This window comes from Apteryx mantelli, chromosome 4, assembly GCF_036417845.1.
Source record: "Apteryx mantelli isolate bAptMan1 chromosome 4, bAptMan1.hap1, whole genome shotgun sequence".
In the NCBI taxonomy this organism is placed as follows: domain Eukaryota; kingdom Metazoa; phylum Chordata; class Aves; order Apterygiformes; family Apterygidae; genus Apteryx; species Apteryx mantelli.
Window position 1 is genome coordinate 76922871 of NC_089981.1, and position 19200 is coordinate 76942070.

At 40.8% G+C, this 19200-nt stretch overlaps 1 protein-coding gene across 1 annotated transcript in view; it reads right to left on the reverse strand.

The window, feature by feature from the left end:
* The window catches only part of BEGAIN (brain enriched guanylate kinase associated), a 151399-nt gene that overhangs the window by 99374 nt on the left and 32825 nt on the right, over positions 1–19200 (reverse strand). The window contains exon 2 of the mRNA XM_067294973.1: positions 15717–15745. Within this exon, the coding sequence (XP_067151074.1) occupies positions 15717–15745 (29 nt within the window). The remainder of the gene's footprint in view (positions 1–15716; positions 15746–19200) is intronic.

The window sequence follows — 19200 nt, forward strand, 5'->3', positions numbered from 1 at the left end:
GAATTTTTCTGCTCTATTACACCCAGCTAAATGCCTCTGCTAGTGATCCATACAAGAAGAAAAGGATGTGAAAGTCTCATTGATTGATGTCTCAATCTGCCTTTTGATATCTCCTGTTGCCCATTTTACCTAGCTTCTGTCACTGATAATTTGCTTTTAAATGTAATGGATAAGGTTCAGAACCATCCATCTCCTCCTTTAGCCACAACTTCTTTCAGTGCATTAATGACTGAAAAGTTACATTTTCATTTAATGTGAATTTGCAAAGAAACTTTTAGATAATGGGCAGCTCTAATGTTCTGACATCACTGAAGGTATTAAAGAATAAATAGAAAGGAAACTCTCCTGCTGCTGCCTGCACAAAATGGGGAGAAGGATAAGGCAAAGGCCCCAATGCTGTAATGTCACACAACAGCAATTATAGTAAATAGAAAAGGACACAGAAAAGGGTTGGGCTCATCTCTCTGAAGCTATACCTAAGTGACAGATATCTGTAAGAGGGTAGGGGGAGGGGAGGAACGGGACAGACAGGGCACAATACCTAAGCAGGAGTTATGTTAATTGCCTTCATATCAGATTATATTTTCTATTCCTTATTGCCTGACTTTTTTTTTTTATGAGAAGGAAAACCACAGAATAAATCAAAGGCATTACTTGTTTTATAGGGAGGGTACCCTGTTCATCACTATATAAACTGCAGTAACTATTTTGATTTAAATGCAATTGTGTCTGTTTACACTGGTGCTGAATATGACTCTTAAAACTACCCTGCCCGCAAAAATGTATGTGATGAAGCTTATCTAGTATCCTTAAGTTATATTACAAGCCTATACGTGTGCAATAAGTTCCATTGATCCTGTGGGGATTATTTATATCTAGGGATGGAGTTAAGGACAAGCCTGTGTATCTGGATCTTTCCTTTTAAGAGGTTATGCTACCATGCTATTGAGAAGAAATGTGATGGGGAGAAGAATGCTGTCACAAATGAGCTCTGAAATCATTTGTGAGATGGGGAAGAGGCAAGTCATGCTCATAGGAAATATGAGAGTCATGAGCATTTTGATTTGGCTCGGGGGATGTTCTGCTTTGGAACTTGGTCCTACTTCTTGGTTGAGTGAAAGTATTCATTTCAGAAATGATTATTCTACTCCTGGAGGTTGCAAGAATTTTTTTCCCCCCTCTTACTGCAATTATCTGCCCATTCTTTCTTAATGCAGATAACTTGCATGAACTGCCCTGACTTTTACAGAGGTCCCTCAGTGATCTTGGAGAAGTCACTTTATCATTCTCAGTCTCACCATTAAAAAAGGAACAATGCTTGCAGGAGCCACGGAGGGTTTTTTTGAGACTTGGTTCATATCTAGAAGTGCAAATGTTCCTGTGTTGGCCAAACAAACCTACACAATGCAGAGGCAGAAACTAAAGATCTTGGATTTATCTCTCTGTGCGACACTTCCACTCTTTGTTCAATGAATGGTAGACAAAAACGGCATGCTTAGTATTTCCTTTACAACTCCAGTACAACATGGAACAGCTATGCTTTGTCATCTTCTTTCCCATTCACTTTTTATACTTTTTTTTTGTCGACCTAGTTGTTTTTTGTTTTTTTTTTTTTAATCTGATGGACATTAAAGCATTTTGTTGATTACTTGCCTCTTGTTATTCAGGTAAACAATGCATCCACCTTTACAGTGCAGATAATGCTGTACAGCTGACAAGGCTCTACAACCATTAGTTACCTGACCTTCCTGTCTGATTCATATTTATGAATCTAATAATAATCACATGTGGAAAAGTCAATAGAGAAATAATGTAGCACACTTCTTTTAGTGCCCTAATTCAACAGCATAAACCATGAGAAGCATTTCAGTAATTTACTATAGTAAGTGCTCTCAGCAGCTTCTGTATTTCAGCTGTTTGGTGCTCCAGCATGAGATAATTATCTTGGTAATTAGTTATATTGTTATTTAATGGTCCCAGACAATATTCTATTTTTTGAAGGAACAGGCCTTTCCTTCTGTATCTTCCTTACCACAAAAAATGTTTATCTATGAATCTTTCCCCTTGCCAAATCTTTTTTTTTTTTCTTCCCTGTTTACTGTTTTCTCCTAGAAAAGTGCCTGATACTAAAAGATGGCTTCTGTTTAGCAGCTGCATAGATGGAGCTGTAGGAGACTCCCTCTTTTTGAGTCTCCGAGAAGGCTGCAGGAGCTATTCTTGGATTTGCAGGACTGGGAAACAGTGCAGGTGATGGGAGAGCAGATGTTTGGCAGCCTTGCACAACTGAAGGGCCAAAGAACTGTCCTCTAAAATCTGGATTTCTCCCCCTCTGCCCTTCTAGGGAAACAGGTAAAGTAGGAAGGCTGGTGAAATGGATTAGTGAAGTGAGAAGAATAATGAACCTCAATCCTTTAACTGTGATGATAGTTAATCTTTGTTATAGCTGCCTGAACTTAGGCAGGCAGATCTCAAGAGTTACTGGAGTAACAATGGTGAACATTAGTCAGATGGTAGAAATCAGGATGAGAAAGAATGAACTGTTTCCTGAGAAGACATTCAAGTTTTGGTAGCTTAAATAAGTGATTAAAGAAACTTCTGAGGTGGGTCTGCTGCAGATATTTAGCAGACCTAAATCCTCATTTGGGGAGGAGAAGGGGTGAAGTTTCTGATGCAGCACTAGGAGAATCCCTCCAGAATGCGGAGGGGTGACACAAGCCTGAGGAAAAGACACAAATCTAGGATGAGGGAGGGAAGAAGGCAGGAGACAGGGTAAAATGAATTTGAGGGTAGGTAGTTGTGACCTCTATAAAAAGACACTTCCCTCAATGCCACCCTAGATCTCAAAGTGATTTTTATTTCTCTTGTTTAAAAGGAACAGACTGTCATCTCTCCTTTTGCTCTCTCCCATCACTCCCTTTGTGGTGCTAGTTCTCACAGTCTTTGCAAGAAACATCTTGGTTTCATATATCTGTTATGTTAAACAAAATAGCTTATGTTTTATTTAATGCCTCTGGGTTCTGTGCTTTCAGGGTACTGGCCTGGTTGCAGCTGTCCTTTCAAACAACTCCAATTCCAAGAAACCAAGCTTTTGTCTCTGACTCTTTGACTGTACAGAAATTTGGGGGTGTGGCCTTTTTTTTTTTTTTAATTAGTGACTCAAACTCCACAAAGTACCGTTCCTACTTCTCACCAGCTGGTGGTCCATATGCCATTGCACCTCTACTTTTGTAAATATAAATTTGAAGTCATGCTCGCAGATTAGACTTTTGGTGGTTAATATGGCAATATGTTAAAATGTCAAATGATGAAGAATGAGTGAGTGGGGTTGGGGGGGAGACAGCAGTACTCTTCACACTTTTAAAACTTTCCTTCTAAGGGGCTCCCAGTGGTTTGCAGACACTGGTGAGTTTCAGCATGTCTGAGAGGGTCAGCACAGGGCTGGGATTTGGGATCCACAGCATCTTGAGAGAAGCATCTGTGAGAAGCAGTGGCTCCCAGCTCCTCAATGTTGTCTAGCAACATGTTTAAGCTCTAATGTAGGAACAAAAAGTTTAGTCTGGCACATTGCCAATGAAAGATTGCCAGCTTCCAGTTGAAACTCTTCATTGCTCTAGCAAGGGTGGTAAGTGTTCCCCTGAGGAGATGGAAGTTTTGTGGCTTACACAGGGAATGTCATGTGTGTGGTTTTTATTATTTTTATTATTATTATTATTATTATTTTTTTTTTACAACAACAAAACAAAATACCCCCCAAACCCCCTCTGAACTCTGACAGTGCTTCAGAGAGAATCCTAATAGCTCTGGCTGTTACCAGTGTCCTTATGGCAAAATCATTAGATCCTTCCGGGCTTTAGACCTTGCTCCATGTTTTCAACTCAGTAATGTCAGCTCCTCTACCACCCAGATTTCAAGCAGACATACAATACCTGGCCTGTTAAGGGTGATTATGCACTGGAAAGAGGAAGTTGAGCAGGTTGGAGCATGGACCTACAAACCCCTGCCCTAACTTCTAACCCTGAAGAAAACAGTCAGAGTAAGAATAGAAAATGCAACTAACAGCTTTTTGAAAAAAGAGCTGCCACTAGTAAAAGGATAACAGTTTTTGTTGGTTTGTTTGTTGTTGGGTTTTTTGTTTTTTTTTTGCTGATTCTGCTGGTAATGTCTCCTGCCACTGCAAAACTTGTAATTAACTAATCTCCAGTTCAGTGGCTCGTAGTAAAAAGATGAGGAAACATGCTCCAGATGGGTTTGGAAAGCCTTAAATAGTTTAGCAGCTTTGTGCCATGAATCTGTGTTGTAGGTGTACTGCAGCAAGCGTTCCAAACATTGCAGACTTGTAGCAGGCAACGTTCTAGATATGAATGACAGGAGTATCATGTGAAAGCTTTGTTCTTCATGTGAATGTGAAAAATGTATAAATAGCAACATTGTCTTTTAGATGAAAGAAAGTTATCTGGAGTCCCTTTCCACTTCTGTTAAGCTCTCTGCAAAAATGTAGTTAGCTGTTTTCAGTTTGTGTGTGGTCTGCGAAAGCCAAAAATGTAATGCAACTAATCTATGCATAATGAGGTAGATAACACTCAAAACGGAGTTGTAGTTCTGGGAAAAATTGGAGTCCTCCAAGGATGCAGTAATGGATTCATTCAGTTATTTTGAATTCAGCATGCAACCATATCTATGCCTATTTATATCTTAAGATGCCTTCCCAATAACGTTTATATAGAAATGATGAATAAGGAGATGGGACAGTCTATAAATCCAGTCTGGCAATTTAATCATAACTGTCTGCTCTGCTTGCCATGATAATTAGTAGTTCACTGCTGTTAGAAACCTTAAAATTAAATTTCTGGTAAACTTTATTTTATTTATTTATTTATTTTTTACTGTGCAATAGGGTTTGAAGACTTCTTCAGGGGATGGAGATGGGAATGCAAAGTGAGTGCCAAGCCTCAGTAGAGCAGTCCAATCCACACAGTATTATCAGTAAAGAATGAATTAAATTTTACTATCAAAACTATAACTGAAGCCTTCTATGTTCCTTGAATCCAAGGAACATGTAGCTGTTGTCATTTGTTTGCTGTGTTGCTAGGTTATAATAAAAGTTGTTCTGGATCACGGGAGTGATGTCACTGTGTAAGAAAATGCTTTTAGACTAGAATATATGTCCTTCAAAACAAAGTACATAAAACAACAAGGGCTAGATTTGTATTGTTTCTCTCAAATGGCCCCAAGTGCACTATATGCTGGAATTAAGGGGACATGTCTCCAAGAGGTTTTCTCTTTTACATTTAGATGATATTCAGTCCTGATTTGTAAAGAAAAACTTGCAGAAGCTCCCAGCATGTGAAATCTGTCAGTTCTAGTAACTGAATCTACTGAGGCGTTGTTAAATTAGAACGCATAACACAGTTAAAGGAAAGCAAGTGAAGCCTACAGTTACTGTAAAAATCTGCATCAGCAGCCTTGTCAAGGTGGAGGAAAAAAAGTTCCTGTTATCAGGATGTGCCTGTTATCCAGAACTATTTGCATTGTGTGCAGTAGACATGACAGCTTTACCCCAGTAAAGTAACATTTGTTAGCAGAATCCCTGTTCAGTGCTATAATTTCATACACTTTTAATTTCTTAGATAGGACTTCTAGTTTGTGATTTCTCCTGTAGAGCCAGAGAAGGAGGGAATGTGGGGGGACGGGGGGCTTTGCTTGCAGTTACCAAGCAGTTTAGTTCAGCTGAATCTGGCCCTAAAAAAAACCTCTTGTCAATCTTTTCTATCTGTGACTCATTTCCTCTCTCTCCTGTCTGTATGCTCGGTTGCCAGAGCTACCACCTGAATTATGCAGGGGGCTAGTAACCTGCCTCATGGAAAAGCCAAGACTCCTGAATTTGGCTGCTCCATCACATGTGATTGGGGAGGACTGTGCATCTCATAAAAGGGTTGAAGCTTTCTTGCTGTTGGTTCCTCCAGTAGTAAAATAGTTTATGTATAGCAAATCTTCCATATAAAGAGAAGTCACAAACTGGCTGCAGCTTATGAAGGAATAATACAGGATCAGAGCATCGTGAAAACATGCAACTGGGAACATCACTTTAGTAAAGTGCCTCTGGCCCTTGTTGCAGCAGTTCCAGCACTTCCTCTAACTTTTTCTCCCAGCTTCAGGGCAAGGATATTACTTTGCTGCCTTCCTTAATTGGGAAGATAGAAGCACATAGGGATGACTGGGACTTTCTACCTCCCCTGCAAGCCCATGAGATATCTAGCTGCTCCATAGCAAAGATGGGCATCAACTGGGCTATCCTAGATCACATTTCCAAAGCATGGTATGAAAATCTTCCCTCTGTACGCTTTCAGGAGTCCTGCCCTCCATGCTCAATCTTCTTGGTGGCATTGGTACAGTGAGGACAGGGCTAAGCAGAGAAGATTTTGCTCTTACTAAAGGCCTGTGAGGGGTCAGAAGTAAAGTGCCACTGCTGTGCAGAGGCTGAGAGTTGGCAGGGCCATGCTGCTGATGTGGGCTGAGAAAAAGAAGTGCTTCCCCATGTGGGTCTGCCTGGCACTGTGTGTGCAAGGCTGTAAGAAGATGGCAGAATGGGGTACTAGGACCAGCTGTTGTACAGTTCTGGACAAAAATAAGTCAGGCCAGTTATGTATTTATTTTTATTTTTTTAACTAGGACCTGCCAAAGGGCAACAACAGGCTACAAATACAGCACTGGAAGGCTGTAGGACTGAAGGCTGCTTTTGTATAAAGACTTTTTGCTGGGATTTTCTACATCTGACTGGTATGATCACATTTTCTTGTGTGTTGAGCTGTGGTATTGCTCTCCAAGTAATTTACGTAAATATCACTGCTGCTCTGGCTTTCTCCACTCTACCTGCTTTGCTTTGGGCTAGTTTGCCGGGTTTCTAATTTTTACTCTGCTTTTGAAGTATTTGACTCTCATTGATCTTTTACATTTTAATTGTTGGTCTCGCATCAATCAAAATCAACATGCAAATACAAATAAAAGCATCATCAGCTATTCACAAGCTGAAAGTCAAATCTAAGTATAAAATTTATTTTGAGTTCAAATAGAACCATTCCAGTGCTACAGATTATATGCATGCAGACTAAAATCTATGTTTCCCTATAGAAAACAGCACTTTTCCAGTCAAGAAGAATGTGTCTCAGTCTGTGAACATACTTTATTACTGATTCCCTGTTGAGCTGGTAAGAATAACTGGGTAGGGCTGAAAAGCATTTATATTTGGCCACTCGAGGATCTGTATTAAATCTTGAAATATATTTGGTATATGTCAGTCTGGACTTTTTCTGATCAAAATTCCTGGAAATACTACTTCCTTGTTACAGAATAGAGAGACAGAGAGAATTAATGCCAAGGCGAAATAATATCTCAAAGGGTAGATGAGCCGGCAGTTACAAACGTAGTTAAATATGCATGTGCAAAGTCATTTGTCATACATTTGGTGTTACTTAGATATTGTTTCAAGCACCTGTAGGATGTCTTCTTACACAAGGCAATAAGACCAATTATACAGCTATATAGACTCTTTTTTGACCTGTAGACTACTGTATACAAGCAAAGCATTGAAAACCATGTTTGTGCGGCACTTTGAGTAAACTGGTATCCCTAATCTGAATGGCAGCACAAAGATTTAACACTTGTTAAACAGAAACGCATAGAACAGGAGAGTGCTGACTGATTAGCTCTTCAAACTGTCTATTGTAAGTAGGAGCTCTTGTGAGAGGACGCTAAGTTGCCATTCGCTGCTGGGAATTCCAGTACAGCTCTTGGAAGGCCTTAAAGATAGATCAGCTCCTTAAACCAATCATCTTGTCCACATGGCAATTAAAGCTAATTGAAACATAAAATGAGCTCATCTGTTTGACCTAATTTGTATGGAAACTTCAAAGTTGAGCCCCTTTGCCTTGATGTGGATACCAAACTTTGGTCTCGTCAAACTGAGAGCAGCACTTCGGAACTGTTAACTCACAGGAGCTTTTTGTGGACATATTGGTTTCTTTATCACATAGCAGAGACCCCCAGAAGAGCTCAGTGGCTTCCAGAAAAAGCTTCAAGCTGTTCTCTTTTCAAAAACAAACAAAAATGAATCAAAACAAACAAACAAAAAAACCAAGATGTGGTACCCAAAATTTGCTTTTTGCTCTGCTTAGCTTAAATACCATTTGAGTATTCCTGATGTTTTAGTATGTTATGTAAATTAGTCAGCCACTGCTTTGTTCCCCCATGCCACAATATTCCTCCCTAATACTATTTGCCATCATAGATGCAGGTCACCTACACAAGATATTTGTGTGTTCTGACACAGTCTCTTGGTTATAGTTCTGCTGACATAGCAACAGCTGGGCAAGTTCAGGAAGAGAGCTAGCTTTTCTGTGAAGAAATTCATGCTCTAAGAGCTAGTACACGTTCATGCAATATGGTGGACTTAGTAGAACTCAATGAGCAGTGACTCTGTGCATTGTTCAATGAGTTGGAAGGCTCCCTGGTCCTGTTACTCCTTAAAAGCTGAATAATGAGAATTGTGCTGTTCTCACTAACAGTGGAATGGTCAAGCACATGCAAGAAACCTTCTTGCAAGGACCTACGGACACCTATGATTCTGCTGTCCTTCTCAAGGGCTCTGTAAATGATTCAGTCCTCACTTCCAAGAATTTTAAAAAGTGTGATTATTGCTCACTAACTAACGCCTGTGTTTTCAGCACAGTGTGCTTCATGCTAAGGTAGCTCTGGTCCATAACTAAAATGTTAAGGCAATTCAGTCCCTTTTTTTAAATGTGAAAAGCTTAATAGTAGTTTTGATATATTTCAAACACTTGAAATATAAAGAAAGTTGAATGAAATCTGAAGGTACACAGCTTTTAATTGAATGCATTCCGAAGTCACTTGGGTGTAAATCAAAAACTGATTGGTAAATTAAATTGCCTAAGCCTTGCCAGCAGCAGTGGAGCTGGCAATTGCAAAAGGCTGTAATAAAGTGCTGCAGGCGAGTTATCTCCTTCCTTTCATCAGTCTGTGTGCTGTAGCACCAGCTAGCATGCAAACCGTACTAGATTTTACCACAAAGCACACTCGAGCGTGGTTCACAAACTATACTGCCCTTGAACCATCTAGGGTTTGCAGCTTGGAAGCTTTTATGCTCTTAAGTTTATAAGATTGTTCTGTTACAGCTGCAGTTGCTGCCACTGTTAGCTTTGTCTCTGCTTTCATTGTTCAATGCACTTCCCAGACAGCTTTGATCAGAATGCATACATAAACTGAAGTCCAGGTGCTATTAGCAATGTAGAGGATGCAGAGAGTATCTGGTTTTTCCCACTTTTGACTTTTTTTTTTTTTTTTCCTGACCATCAAGGATTACTGTATTGTGGGGGTGGGGGGAATCTGTTCTGGAAACTCTACTCTCTGTGTTACTAAGTTTTGAACTAGTCACAACCACTTTAAATAACGGTATTTTCTTTTTCTTAAATATTTTTGCAAAATGCCCACTTTTCTTTTCCCCTCTCCCCTCCTCCTGAGTAGCTCACTGTATTGCTCAGCAATGCACTTTGCCTTGCAAGAAAAGGGTAGGCAGAGCATTATGTGTAAGTCTGGTATCACCTAGGTCCAGCCTCTTCCCCATGACTCACTGCAGCTCTCGGTTTGATGGCATGGCTCATCTCCTCCTACCTACTTCCTCAATCTCTTCAGATGTTTGCTTGGCTCCCACTTGTCCCTGCAGGCCACTTCCAACTGCTATACCTGGTTTCATTCAACTTGACTCTATTCTACCCTCTGTTCCTGTCATGTTTCTTATTTGCCGGATGCTTACGCTCAACTGGATATTTACCTAGAGGTAAAAGATGTTATGATTCCATACTTGTTACAGCAGGTGATAGGAGATGATTCCTTTCATACCAGTATCACTACCATATAGCTCAGTCTTCCAAGAAGCAGGATCTATTTGGGGGCAGTGGGATGCAACACTGCTCAGTCTCCCCTTTTGGAAAGGCAGCGTGACCTCTGAGCGCATGCTGCAAGTCACTAAACCTTGGTTTTGGCTCCAGTGCCTCTGTTTGAGGTCTCTGTGGATATGAGGTATAAGGGACAATGTCTGAGGCAGGTGGTTAGAACAAAGAAGAGGAAGGTGTGACAAAACAATGGCTTAGGGCTGTTCTGTACAGGGATGTAGGACAACGTAGCAATACTTCAGCTGGGGGGGGGCATTACTATCAATTTGACTGATTAGCACGGGTAACAGTAGCAGTGAAAATGAAGTGGGATGAGCTACACAAGCCTACAGGTCATGGCACCCTGGCTCCATTAACAAAATTCTTAGACTTGCTAGCGTAAGTGGACCAGCATGGCTCTGTGACCCAAACGATCCTAGTTCCAGGGCTACTGTTCCCTAGAGGGTATGGGTATATCCTTGTGTGTCCATTGCTCTGGTTGACAATCACTACACTTTAAAGCCCCGTGTAGTCTCTGGGGGAGAAAGGAGTGTGGTTATGCTGTGCTACAATCACACCCTGGATAGTAGTGTGAACTAACCAGACGTGCTAAAAACAGCACTGCAGGGCTGTCATTGCTGCTGGAACTTCCTGGGAGATAAAACCATCTTGCAAAGCAGAGAAAAATGAACACCTCCTTTACATGTTTGAACATTCACCTATCTAGATGACTCTTCTACCATAACCTCTAAGGACCCCACGCTCAGGGCCCTTTCACTTCCCTGTGCTCCATTTCTTCTGAGCTTGCTCTGTGTCATCTCTTTTCCTGTACCCTTGGCTGGGATTTCAAGTCTTGGCATCAGCTGACAGCCTACAGGCCCTGCTGAGCAGATGCTGGAGCTGCTGCCTTGCACCATCTGACTGTTGTCCCATGGTATTGCACCTCTGTGAGGCAGTGGCTCCCAGTACATCAGCTGGTAATGTAAAGGCAAGACATATGTAGAAAGTAAAGCATGTTTGTAGGGTAACTTTCTGGAAAAACTCCCCTCCTTGTATTCAAGTAACTATGGTAAAATCAATGTCGATACAGGCTGAGAGCAGGAACAAGGACAAGGTGGGGATGGCAGGAAATTGCAGTGTGTTCATTAGCATATGAAGAGGGCTATATTTATACCAAGTACAAGGAAGGCAGCATGATCTAGTGGGCACTTAAGAAGGTATTCACATTTTCACTAAACTACCACAGAAAGGGCTGCACATGCTTCTGACATTCCTTTAAGAGCAAGTGATAGTCCTTCCTTACCACAGATGTACCACTCAAATGTGCTTGAGGAAAAGTCCAAGTCTGAGAATTCAAGAGACTTGGATCGAGCTGCTGACTTACTACCAGCACTGTGTACAAAATATCACTTTGCTTTTATTCACTCCGAAACAAGGAAATAAAGATGCTGCTTCAAAGGTTGCTTGTGAGACTTGGATCACTTCCATCAGAGATCCCTGGATGATTAGTAGAAGTACCACTATTAGTGCTACTAAACTAATGTAATCCTCAGTTGGGGAATTGTATGGATGTATTACAATCTAGAAAAACTCCAAGCCAAGCTCCTTCCGGCACTGAGTCTGGCAGTTTGTGGTGATGTGACCTGTTTTATGTACTTCTATATAAAACAGTTTAGCATATTGTACATCTTGAAAGCTTAGGTCTAAGAATATCGATTTATGGAGTTTCTGAATTGTGACTTAAATTTTTAGGAATAAAATTAAAAATGAAAAAGCTTTTACTGAACAATATCTATCACCTTAACTGTCACTCCCTGTGGAGTAAGATCCTCTTTGATGTAATAAAGACTGAGAATCTGGCCTGCGTGTGTGTGTGAAAATAAGTCTGGAAGTCTCTTATGCCAAAGTCGGCAATTCTTTCACTTGAAAGGTTAAATGTTATAACCTTTAGTTCAGGCAGGATTAAATGGAAGCATAGAAAGAGCTACCCTGTGAATTTGTACTGGAATTGCAGTGGAAATGGCAGGTGTCTTTCGTTCGCACATCTAGCCTTATTATGGATTAAATCTGACTTGAAGGAACAGTTTTCTGAGTAGTCACACCTCTGTGTGCCAGCCATGATGGATCTGCAAGGCCTGAAACATGGAAGGCATGTGCTTCTCTTGAATACGTGCGCAAAAGACAGCACAGTGCTAAAAGTCAAAATAGCATAGGTACATTTGAAACTTACTTTAATTTTTCAGTCTTTTTTTTTTAAACAGACATGATAAAGAACCAAATCCAAAAAACCTGCATTTAAAAGATTGTAGTCAGCAGTAATTAATGTTTAAAGTGACTGTATAACCGTACACAGCCAACCTACATAAGTGTACATCCCCAAGGGGGTTGTGATTAGTAGTTAGCCTTACTTCCTGCCTAATATATTGGTACCTTGAGATGTTATAAACACTATGTACTGCTAAGAATTGTTCACAGTGTGAAGACTTCATTTCAGCAACTTATTTTTCTAGGTGAAATTTCATCATGAAATAGCATGTTTCCACTTCTAGAGGAAGTCGTCCCTGTATCAGGCTAAATACTGATAACCTCACACCTCTGCTTCCTACTGCTCCTTCCACCTGTGATGCTGTCATGGCAAGCTACTGCTGAAAAGGACAGGGTGTGACATTGCAGGTCACAGTGGCTCCTAGATCTGCAAGGGGAATTATTACTGCATTATCTGAGATGAATTGTTTCTCTCCACCTGGATGCTGAGTGAAGGACCATGATACTGACAGGTGTATTATTTCACTAAACCTTTGCTTCTGCTGCCCTGGCTCAGTGAATTCTGTGTTGATTAAAGCATGAGTGATCAGTGGATCAGTTTTGGAGGCTGCTGCATTTGCCTTTCTGTCTCTTGTGGGCCTGGCTGCCCCATTCCTCGTGGACACTCCAGATGCACTGGGCTGGAGAATGTGCAAAGCTCACCTACAGGTTTTTAGAGCTGCCTTTTAAAAATGTTTGGACCTTTTGCTCCCAGGGGCTGTCAGAGTGGAGTCAATCCTCTGAAGTCTGACTCTCTGCACCTATTTTTCATATTTAAAAGGCTTCCTTATCTTGAAGTGCTTTGTGAAATGCAAACCCAGATTTTTTTAATCCCAGGAGCTTTCACCCCAGGTGCCTGGGTTGTCCTGTGTGTATCCGCCTTGCTCCTCTTTTTGTTTCTCTAAAAAGAGAAACTCTCTTTCGTTCCCTTTCCAGCTAATTCCAGACACCCTTCTCCCTGCTCCTTACCAGGAGTCTCGCATCCTCTGTGCACCTCACCTCAGCAACTGGCTTGGCCTTGCCCTCTGGCCCATGGCCTCCCAGCTGTGGGAAGACACAACCCTGGCTGGTTACAGAAAGAGTGAGGAAGGAGCTGAGGCAGGGGATAGGGTCGCCTGTATTCAAATGCCATGTAGTAATGGCTCTTCCTGTGATGATGCTATGCTGGCTTCTACATATTGTCTATGGCAAAAAAATACCTCTTTCCTCTGGCCTGCTCCTTTCACTCCCATTCCTCCTTTTATTCTTCTGACTCCAGGCCTTCTTTCCTCATGGCCTCCCCAAGACCACTGTGCTTAAGAGACAAGGTAATCTGTCTTTATCTGGGTGTCAGACTTGAATAGGTCCAGGAAAAAAGTAGTTCTCTCAAGTCTGTGGATTCACCAGGTATTTAATGATTTTGAATTCTATTTCTGTTTCTTTAAACTGTTAAGGGTTCTATCAGTTTACATTCATGATAACTATTATTGACACAAGCCCGGCAAAGTTCAGGCTGGAGCAGTGCAACTTCCCTGCTGTGGCACTGCTGAAGCTCCCCTAGCCTGGCTTGCTGCTCTGCTCTGGAGCACAGAGTGCCCCTTGCACTGGGTTATGTGATGGGGGAAAAAATGTCTGTCAGAAAAAATTCTTATATGCAAGAAGTATAAACAGAAAACTTCAGAAACAAGCTCCTGACACAGCCTGACCCTTCTCTTGCTGGAGTTAATAGCTAAACTCCCACTTCCATCAGTGGGGCAGCATGAGCTTTTCCATCTACGTAGCGCTCATGAAGTACTGAGATAAGAACTGCTTATACTTAATACTTGGGACATGCATGACAGCTGCAAAACCAGGGTGCTAGGAAAATGGAGCTGTAAGGTTATTTCCTCTTGTCATAGCAAATTCAGGAATATATTTAGAAAGAGAGAGAGCTTACTCTCCTGGGCTCTGCAGCCTCCTTTTGCAAATGTGGCAAGAGCCTGTCTGTCAAAAGCAGTGGCTAAGGCATGCTCAGGAAAGTATTAAAAGTATTGTACTGCATTTGTGCACACACGTTTATTAAGCGAGCATGTAAACAGATATTTGCTTGCATTTTCCAACAGTTATTCATGAAATGAGTGTGCATATGCCATAAGTGATCATGTTTAGATGTCTTGCTAAATGCAGGACCATATCCTGAGGTACCTTCTCAGTCCTTACTCAGGAAAAACTCACGTTAATGTTAGGCTTTAACATTATAGTGGTTGTTTGCATGCAAAACCATAATATATTGAACAAAGTTTTCCTTTCAGCTCAAAATTATAATATTCTCATTGACATGAGACAGTACATAAATGTACAACTAAAGCACTTTATAAATAAATTAGAAACTTTCGGACATGCATCTTCAACTCTGCTGTAAGAGAATTAACCTCCTCATCCTTCTCAAACTAAAAACAGGGTTGTGCTTTCAGCCCAGAATTCACTAAACACTATGTCAAATCTATTCTTTCACAATTGCCTTCCCCCCGCCCCAAGTAAGTCCCCGAATTCTGCAACTTCTCTGCCTTTCTAACAAACTTACGATAGCCATTTCAAACTTAATCCATCTAAAAAGTTGTGCTTGAGCAATAGTTGCCACCAACCAAACTGAATCACTAGGCTCGGAAAAGGAATTTGGACTTGTCCAGTAAAACCAAAAAAGAGTGTGGCCAATAATATTTTGGAGTATTAAAATAAGCCCCATTAAAATATTGAAAGTGTAATCAAAAGTTCAATTTCTATCTATCTATTTGATAGTACCTGGGGATTTTATTAATAGATGTGTTTTGATTTAAAAAAAAAAAAACATGGCTAGAATGCTTGCTTCTTTCTCTTTCTTTCTTAACAACATACACAAAAGCAATATTCCCCAAAGCAGACTTACAGTCAGACATGAGATGGAAAACTTATGTTTATAAAAGCCATCTCTTTTTGCTTAAAGCAGAGATGTGCTGAGAAACTGGTACAGTATGACAACATTTTAAACACAGAGGAGACAAGATTTATCTGGCTGGTACACAATATGAAACAGAAATCGAGCACCAATGTCACAGCATTATACTGAAACAAACCACAGTAATTAGATGCTTTGAAGTCAAGCCTATATTTTCTTCAGCTTTTTCATGAATTATTGATCCACTTTCCTCATTAAACAGAATGGCAGGCTCTTGCAGTAAATGGACAACTGACTACACCATTTATATAATAAAATATCATCTGCATCTGGCAATAAAACATATTTGTGTGTAAAACACCCCTTCCGAATAGACGTCTGCAAAACCGATTTACTAGTATAACCACATTTCTTTTCTTTTGTCTCTAAAACATGACTTCCCTGTACATCATCATGCAATCCAGTATTTTACACTGATAATATTAAGCAAAATATTTTCCAAGAGCCTTTATCGTCCATTGTGCAATAGAACATTTCTTGTCTATAATGAGATGTAAATAAACAGTCTCACTTACCTTATTTTCTCCATCTCTGCCGCAGAGGCCTACAAGAAATCAAATAATAGGAGCAAGTGAATGAAAGAAAACATTCACTCTGCAGATTTATGCATAGTTAAGGCTTTCCAAATGGTTTTCGACAAGTGTCTACAAAGCGACGGTAAGCGAACTCCACATCTGCATTAGCAGAAAATAACATTGACAGATTAACTAAGAAATAATGCAGCACGCTGCAGGAACACTGTATACCCACGAGCCATGGGCAACAGAATGACTCAGTTGTAGCGCTGAGGCAGAAAATGGGGGGGTGGGGGGGAAGCGCAGCAGCAAGTAACAGGTTACTCTGCCTCCTGGATTTCACAGAAAAAGTTGAAATCCAGTGCTACCCTCTGCATGGTGGGAATGGGAGCAGTGTTCTGCTGCCTGTGAAATTAAAGTGACTTCATCACACGTGAATTTTGAGTTTAATTCTTAATGTTTCACAGAGCTTGACAGACGGAATGGACACAAGCATTTCATCCTTAGTGGGAGTTTCCAGTAATCTAATTAGCTTCCTCAAGTAATACACTATCTTGACAATTAGCATCTCAATACATGTAGGCTTTTCATTAACGCTTTCATTGCTACTTACCCAGAGTGTAGCTTAGAAGTCCAGTAACTCTTCAGTTCCTAGTGACTGCAGCTGCAGCCAGACTCTCATTAACCCTTTGACAGCTGCTCATTACTTCTGTTACCTTGAATCTTTAAAGCCTGGTACGGCAGTAAGTGGTAATTTCAATAATCTCTCTCACTTCTTTCTACCTTATAGAAGCCATAAATCCCCATTTATCCATAACACAGAGACTTGTTAATCTCTTTGACACTGCATAATCATATGAAAAGCATAGTCTTGTTAACTCTTTGGTTTCTTTTTCATCATTATCTCATGCAGATCCCTAATAGCTGCTTCCATTTCATCTTATCACACCACTAGCATAGAATCTCATCAGTCCTCCTGGCTCGGTTTATTGTAACTACGGAATGAATACTCAGAGCAATCCTGCAATCTCTAGAGTGAGATAAATCCCAGCATCACAGAATCTCTTATTTATACTGAAAGCAATGCCCATTAATCATGAACGCTTTAAACCTTATTGATTAATGACTAACAATCATATTTGAGTACAAAATAAATTAAAGATTAAAAATAGAGAAATGTAAATTTAATCAGCTAACCAGCAGGAAATTTGTCAAACTGCCTAATAAAACACCCCAAATGAGAAATTGCTGGTTCCTCATTGTGTCACTCACTTTTCCTTCTTCTCATTTACTTTTGATTTGCATGCTAGATAAGTTGTCAGTCAGGCCAATGTTTGCGTGCTAATTTCTGATGACAAACATTAGGGATTTTAGGCATTCACTATAACTTGGTACACAAGAAGCCAGCTGCAGGAAAAGCCCTCTTTGGCTTGCCAGTACTGCATGTAATACGCGTTACACAGTCCCTGCATGTATGTTGGAAGCTCAGCGTTGTCCGTGGTAAATCCTAGATTTTGAGATTAAAAATTTAGCCCGGGAACCCTTGATAGATATAAATTAGAGAAAGCAATCTATTGAATGAATGTGTATTCTGTAGTGTGTAGGAAACAGTTAGTTTAAGCAGTACTGGTTGGAAAGTGAATGCGGGGGCTTTCTCCCTGTGCATGGGAAGCCACTGGCAGCCCCATGGCTGCCTGCGTCTACTCTCTGGCTTTCCCTGAGGTGAACTCTCAAAACAGGATCCTGCCTTAATCATGTCATCCCCCCATCACCTGAGGGAGGCTGGACATAGTTCCCACCAGAGCCACTCATTACTGCTTTGCCCTGGACTGCAGGAGTCGCCCATGAAGACTGGGTTCTTGGAAGATCTGATTTCACTGCTTCTGTTATGGCAGTTTCTGCAGGCGTAAGGGAAAGCCGATTGAGCCTTACTTTTGTCTAGTGCTTTGAGTATTGCTGTACTTATGGAGTCGGGGTGGGGGTCGTTATGGGTGATTAAAGTGCAGGCTGGAGAAGAGGAGTTGTAGGCTGGCTTTCTGGCTGTGCTATTAACCTCATCTCTGAATGCATGTGAGTCATTGGCTGCCAACCCAGACAGGAAATTAGTTTAAAATAAAAAATAATAAAAAATAAAAACCTGACACTGAAACAAACCAGAAAACTAAACCAAGCTACAGTTAGTTCAGTCTGAACTATCTACCTTTAAAAATGGTAAGGCTCTTTTTTCCCTCTTCAGAGTAAAAGCTGCTTGTTTTGTGTGACATGGACAATTTTCCTTTGGGCTGCTGGGGATGTTCTCCTCTCCCTTTCCCCGAGAGCTGTGGCAGGGTGGGGAGCACCCCTCTGATGCAGGGGTGCTGAGTTAGGTCAGCCCTGGTCGGGAGGAGGATACTCTGACTCGGGTCAGAGCCCTTCCTGGGCTGCAGCAGGGGAGCGCTCAGTTTCTTCTTTGGACTGTGATCCTCTTCTAGTAAAGTGGGAGTAGAAGAAGGGACTAGAGTGTGGGTATCTTTCAGGGGAGTGTCCCAGCTTTCAGGCTAGAGAGTCAAACAGTCATATGGAACCTGAGATGGTGAGAACAAAGATAAGAGCAGCTGAGAGATGTAGAAATATAACTTTTATGCAAAGCAGTTCAATTTTTTTTCCAGATTACTGAGTTCCTTAGGGAAGTCCTTTGTTATCTCATCCCTCCCCCCCCCCCCAAAAAAAAAAAGGCCTTAGCAACTCAAACTCATTTTAAAAGCCTGCGGGGTTTGTTTGGTTTGGTTTGGTTTTTTTTGAACCAGTTCTGTTTTTGCAAGATATTTTTACTGAGGCAAAATTGCTGTTTCCTAGCCAGTTCCATGCCACTGTTATACCCTTGGAAGTTTTGAGGCTACTTCATTTTCAGACTGCTCTCCATGAAGGCTCCCTTCTGAAATATCCTACTGAACTGATTCTAAAGCTTATTCTAAACAGTTCTGAACTGGCCACTTTTATGGTGTCTTGTTGGACCTATTTCAAGTAGGAAGATTGAAGTAAAGGTTAGTATGAGGATGCTCAGTGTTATTTATGAGCTGCTGCTTGCTACTGGATTCAATTATTGCAAGTACTTCTTGATGCCTGAACTGAGCAGTGTGATTGAAATCATGTGTGATGGGGGGGTCTTTAGAAAATATTTTTAATTAAGATCAATAATTATGTTTAATTACAGAACTATCAGATGAAATTTGCATATTTCTTTTTTGAACAATATCAAGGCAAGGTGACTACAGAATTTATTTCACCAGCCTAAAAATAACAGTTTTTGCCCTTAACAAAAGGGTTGGCCTTGGTAATTCTGTATACTACATTTCCAAATATAGACTCCTCTACTTAATTAAAATACTTAGACTGGCATGAAGATTTTTCTTCCTGTAGAAATGTTTGGTGCAGTAACTTTGCCTGGAAGCACTTTCAGATGATGCCTAGCACTACTGGTAGAAACTTGACTGTGGTTTACAAG